This window comes from Mus caroli, unplaced genomic scaffold (assembly GCF_900094665.2).
Source record: "Mus caroli unplaced genomic scaffold, CAROLI_EIJ_v1.1 scaffold_23011_1, whole genome shotgun sequence".
Taxonomy (NCBI): domain Eukaryota; kingdom Metazoa; phylum Chordata; class Mammalia; order Rodentia; family Muridae; genus Mus; species Mus caroli.
In genome coordinates this window covers 1,699-7,889 of record NW_018389997.1, presented here as the reverse complement: position 1 = coordinate 7,889, position 6,191 = coordinate 1,699, and the positions used below count along the sequence as shown (strand labels likewise).

General features: G+C 39.0%; 1 protein-coding gene across 1 annotated transcript in view; it reads left to right on the top strand.

Annotated features, from left to right (window-relative positions):
* Positions 1-6,165: 6,165 nt before the first annotated feature.
* The window catches only part of LOC115030314 (zinc finger protein 120-like), a 1,105-nt gene continuing 1,079 nt past the window's right edge, over positions 6,166-6,191 (top strand). Inside the window, exon 1 of the mRNA XM_029473847.1 lies at positions 6,166-6,178. Coding sequence (XP_029329707.1) covers positions 6,166-6,178 — 13 coding nt within the window. The remainder of the gene's footprint in view (positions 6,179-6,191) is intronic.

Genomic DNA, 6,191 nt, shown 5'->3' with positions numbered 1-6,191 from the left:
ATCCTCATTGATTTAGTTACTAAATCAACATCTGGGGTTAAATCCTTCTTCCTAAGAGGACCTACACCCACTAGATTGTCCATTATAGAGAGCTCTTGGAGACCCAATCCAGGGCAAAACCAGGCTCTCCCTATCCTGTTTTACAGGGTGGAAAGGACAAAGACCTCATTTTCCCCTCCTGATCAACCCTGTTCCTAGTCCATATATAACTTTGCAGTTTTGGACTCGGAACTGTCATTAGAGGGAAAGTTGTTCGTCATCCACTGCAACAAAGTTAACATATCTCATTAGACCAGCAGTATTATTTCTAGGCACGTGGTGCAATGTGCTTCTCTGTTCCCCTTCCAGCTGCTTTAGCCACCTCTTTGGTAGCACTAGCCTGAGAACAGGGGGTTAAAGATACCTCACACCAGGGCAGCAAAGCCTCTGACCCCTCATTCCAGTGTATCCTTCCCTGCTCTAAGCCAGGTGCCCTCTCCATTTTTTTCCTGGCTCAGCCACAACTCCACCTCTCTCTTGTGGTGACAGGGGCTCCTGTAATTGATATGGTTAGCACATTGGTTTTGGGTTTTTACAATTTCCTTATTTATTATTGTCTCCATGTCATAATTGTCCTCAGTTCTCAACATTTCAGAGCTACAGACATATTAAGGAACCTCAATTGAAGGTGTGCCCTCATCAGAATGGCTGGTTGCTAGGTCTGTGAGAGATAGTGTTGATGAGTTTTTGGGAAGGCTTTTCTACTGAGGGAGGCAATATTCTTAAGCAAGTGGGCCTGGGCTGGATGAGAGGTAGCTGAGCATGGGACAGTGACCAAGTAAGAGAACAAGCCAAGAAACAGTGTTTGTCCTTCATTATTTTCCTTCATATTCTAGCTCCAGTTTCTATTCTAACTTTCCAGAGTGGTGGACAGTGATCTGACTGAACCATGTACAACAACCATCTACTGCCTGAGATGCTTTTGCTTGCAGGATTCTATTCAGCAGCAGAGTAGCAAGTTAGAACAGCAACAACAAAAATTGGTATAAAAAGGTGATTTTGCTGNTGGACAGAATCTATGTTCTCTTTTGGAGGAATGTGGAAAATATCAAAAATCGAGATGTCAAAAGTCATAGAAAGCTGTAAATGGAGCTTAACGGTTGTAGTCATAGAACCTGAAAGATTCTAGTGTTGGCAGTAATTCAGCCAGAGGAAGTGGAGGTCACAGTATGTCAGTGGAAAATCGACTCTCTGAAAACTTAAGGTACAGGTCATTTGTGTAATATTTTGGCCCAAAATATGTCTTACTCAGGTTTTCCTATGAGATATTGAATAGGGAAAACTTGAAAAATAATTGGCTGATTTGTATATTTTTATTCTATTTATATGTATTTGTTCACTTTTCTCATTTTTATATTTATTCAACATACATTTCAATTGCTTCCCCCTCTCCTTTCCACATAACACAGTTCCTTATCCTCAACTCCTTTTCATCTACCCAGGGACAGTGGGGACCACTTGAGTATCCCCCAAACATGACAAGTCAAGTCTCTGCTACTGAGGTCAGCAAGGCAGCCAAGTTAGGGGAACAGGTTGGACAGACAGACAACACCTTAAGGGACATCCCCCCACTCTACTTGTTTCAGGACCCATGTGAAGACTGAAGCACATTTACTACATATATGGTGGGGCCTTGGCCCACCCTGTGTTTGCTCTTTGGCTAGAGAGTCACTCTCTGAGAATCTCCTAGTGTACAGGTTAGTTGACTAGCTGGGTCTTCTAATAGACTTCCTGTTCCTTCGCAGGCCCTCAATCCTTTCCCCCAACTCTTCCAAAAGACTCCCTGAGCCCTGTCCAATGATAGGCTGTGGGTCTCTGCATCTGTTTCAGTCAGGTGCTGGATGGAGACGCTTAGAGAACAGTTATGCTAAGCTACTGTCTGCAAGTATAACAAAGGATCTTCACTAATGTTAGGATTCGTGCTTGCCCATGGGATGGGTCTCAATTTGGTCAGGGTATCATTTGTCCATTCCGTCAGTCTCTGCTCCATCTTTGCACCTGCATTTCTTGTAGACAGGACCAATTTTGGGAGGAAATATATTTGGATCAGTTGCTGTACTTAATTCTCCAGTAGAGGTCCTGCCTGGTAGCAGGATGTGGCCTCTTGGGGGTCCATAACTCTCTGCCATGCATCTCAACTAAGATCACCCCCATATTATCCTTGGTGACCTCTCATTCTTGGTCTCTGGCACAACCTAAAGGTTCCCCACCCTTCCACACCCATCCCCCTCAAGCTGCAGAATTTCATTCATTTTCCTGACCCTCTGACCAACTCTTGTCTCTCACCACACCTCTTCCTGGACACTCGCTTTTTCCCTTAGTTATCCACTCTCTCATCCAGTTCTCTCTCCTCCATCTGCCTCCTCTGACTGTTTTATTCCCCCTTTTAAATGAGATTCAACCATGCTCATTAGGGCTTTCCTTCTTGTTTAGCTTCTTTGGGTCTATGGAGTAGAGTGTGGATATCCTGTACTTTATGGTTAATGTTCACTTGTAAGTGAGTACATACATGCATGCCATTTTGTTTCTGGGTTACTTCACTCAGGATGATTGTTTCAAGTTTTATCCATTGGCCTGAAAAATTCATGATGTCCTTGTTTTTAATAGCTTAATAGTATTCCATTTTGTAAATAAACCACATTTTCTGTATACGTGTTTTGGTAGAGGGACATCTGGATTGTTTGCAGTTTCTAGTTGTTACAAATACAATGGGATATGTCTCTTTTTGGGCAAGTTTTCATTGGCCTTTCCCTCAGTCTCTGATCCAGCTTTGCCTCTGCATTCCTCTTTAACAGGACAAATGTTGTTCTTTGTGTCTACAGCGTTGTGTTTGAAACTGATTCATAATTTTCATAATTCAAAATTTTAGCAAAATTTTATCAATGTTACAGTTTAAACTGGTGTACCTCATGTTTCTGCAAGATGGATACAGAACTGCAGTTAATATATAATTCTTTGTTGGAACTTCAGTACAGAACTATGGGTTCTTTTTTTTTTTTAAAAGATTTTATTTATTTATTTATTTATTCATTATATGTAAGTACACTGTCGCTGTCTTCAGACACTCCAGAAGAGGGAGTCAGATTTCGTTACAGAGTGTTGTGAGCCACCATGTGGTTGCTGGGATTTGAACATTGGACCTTCGGAAGAGCAGTCAGGTGCTCTTACCCACTGAGCCATCTCACCAGCCCAAAACTATGGGTTCTTTCTATCATTTTTGTTTCCTTGGGTGCTATTTATAGGGGAGTGAGGGTCTTTCTTCTCATGCACCCATACATTCACCTTTTGGTCTCTGTCCATAAATCACATAAGATACAGTAGACCCATTTGCTATTCAATGCTAAGCTATTTTGCAAGCCTGGTGGNTTTATATTTTTAATTTTATTATTTTGGGTTTTGGTGTTCAAGATAAAATTTCTCGCCGGGCGTGGTGGCGCACGCCTTTAATCCCAGCACTCGGGAGGCAGAGGCAGGCGGATTTCTGAGTTCGAGGCCAGCCTGGTCTACAAAGTGAGTTCCAGGACAGCCAGGACTATACAGAGAAACCCTGTCTCGAAAAAACAAAAAACAAAAAACAAAAAACAACAAAAAAAAAAAGATAAAATTTCTCTGTGAAACCCTTTTTGTCCTGCTAGTAGGTATAGACACCACATTAGCCACCTATCATGTTTTTGTACACTAAGCATATGCTTCTGTGCAGTTCTTTATTCACATCTTCAATTTTGAAATTTGACTAAATATATAGGTTATATTCTATTTTCCAGGATGAAATTTGCTCATGAAATCAATACTACCTGAGGCTTCAGAGTCATTGAATTCTGGGTATATGATGATCTGCCTAACTCTTCTGTTTGTTCTTTGATTTTTGAATAAATATAAGTATTTGTCTGTGTGCATGAATATGAATATCATGTGTGCCTCATTTTCACTGTTGTCAGTAGGTGGTATCAAAACTACTGATCTTGAAGTAATGGGTAGTTGTTGGTCCCCATGTAAATGTTAAATATTGACTGCAATTATATGGAAGACCAGCAAGAGCTTTCCACAGCTGAGCTATCTCTCCTGCCCTATGTTGCATANTTGTGATCAACATTTATATTACTAGTATTTTAATTGGTCCATCTGTAACTCTAAAAATACATTCTCCTTTAGCAAAATTTTATTAATATTACAGTTTAATTTGGTGTACTTCATGTTTCTGCAAGATGAATACAGAATTGCAGTTATAATTCTTTGTAGGAAATTCAGTGCAGAACTATGGGTTCTTTCTATCATTTCTGTTTCATTGGGTGATATTTGCAGGGGAGTAAGAGTCTTAATATGTAACTTTTGCTGTCCTGGAATTGGTTGCATAGGTGATGCAGGCCTCCAGTTTTAGGAAATAGACCTTCCTGTCCCTCTGGATTAAAGTCATGAGCAAATACCCCCATCTTGTCCAATATTTTTGTAGTTAGTAATTGTTTGTACAGTTTCTCAGATGTGGGCTTGGTACTGTTGATCTGTTTCCCCTTGCATCTCCTTCTCAATTGGCATTTCCCTTGCAAGGCTATATCCTAGGCAAAAGATTCAACAGCAACATAGGTGAACGTTATAATTCAATTTCCTTCTAAAAAGACATGGTGATTAGACTACAACTTGTGTGTCAGGAAATAAGTAGTGATGTTAGTATCATGCTTTGTATTGTACACATTTCTGGGATATTTTAGGATGCAGTGACTTTTGATGACGTGCATGTGAACTTCACTAAAGAAGAGTGGAATTTGCTGGATCCTTCCCAGATGAATCTCTACAAAGAGGTGATGTTGGACACCTACTGGAACCTTACTTCTATAGGTAAGACTGTGAATTTTCTTTTGCTTTTCAAATTAAGGGAACAAATGTTTTTTGGTTATTGATGATCTTCTGTTATTTAAATTGAGCACAAGTAAGATTGAGGTGAATAAATCAGGTTCACAGCTGTGAAACTTTACAGTAACTTCAATTATTCCTAATTTCTAATAACATATCATTCATTTTCTGTTGCTGTATTTTAGGCTACAAATGGGAAGACCATCATATTGAAGAATCATGTCAAAGTTCTCAAGGACATTCAAGGTAATTTTCATTTGCAAGCTGATACAAAAATGTCTGTGTGGAAATTGTAATACGTTCTGGAAGTTCTAAAAAAAAAAGCAAGAGTGTCAAATATCAGTCCATTGACTTTAGCTATGATTATGATATTTTCCCAAGTCCATGTACCTCAGAGTCTAATATCTGATTTGTGGTTCCAAGGCATTCCTCTAAAAATGGAAACAAGGAAACAATGACTTAAGAGATCCCTTCATTTGATTTGTAGCTCCATTAGACCTATGCTGTGGAACTACCAATCTGTATAGCCTCATAATATTTAAATATTGCACATTGAATAGTGATGTGTGTGTGTGTGTATATATATATATATACATATATATATATATATCCTTCTAAGAAGCAAATATTCCATGGTAAAGTTGGTGATACTTATATTCTTGCAGACTCATTGTCAACTTTATTGAGAGGTCAGTTTATGAGAGTCAAGAATGTTAAGTGTAGAAACCTTAATCCATATATACCATGTCTACAAGGAACAAAACATCAACTGTTGTGAATGCACTATGGAAAACTTTCATTTGTTCTTCTTTTAGTGGGTATTTCAAGTGTCAAATGGANAAAACCATGAGAGTCTATGAATATTGAAAAGAGCAACACACCTCTTTCCAGAACAATGAGAAGATATGTAGTTTTCTGACTTTGTTAGACTTTCTGAATATGCTAGGAGTTTGTGATTAATTGGTTTTCTGACTTTACTGGGAACATCTCCAAAGTCACACTGAGGAAAATCCCTGTGGGTACTAGAAATGTGGAAATTCATCTGTTTGTCCTGCTTCACAGTGCTAATGTGCTGTGATTCACACTAAAGGGAAATTATGAATGCAATCAGTTGTAAAAAGCTCTGCATTGTTCCATTGTTCTTCAGTTTTAGGAAATACGTCATATAGAAATCTCATATAGAAAAAGGATGTTATATATATGAGCCATGTTGTAAATGGTCTTACCATCAGAGCTATTTTCAAAGAGGCAAAACAACCCATAAAGAGGGAGAACACCATGAACATTCAAAGTGATAAAAGCTT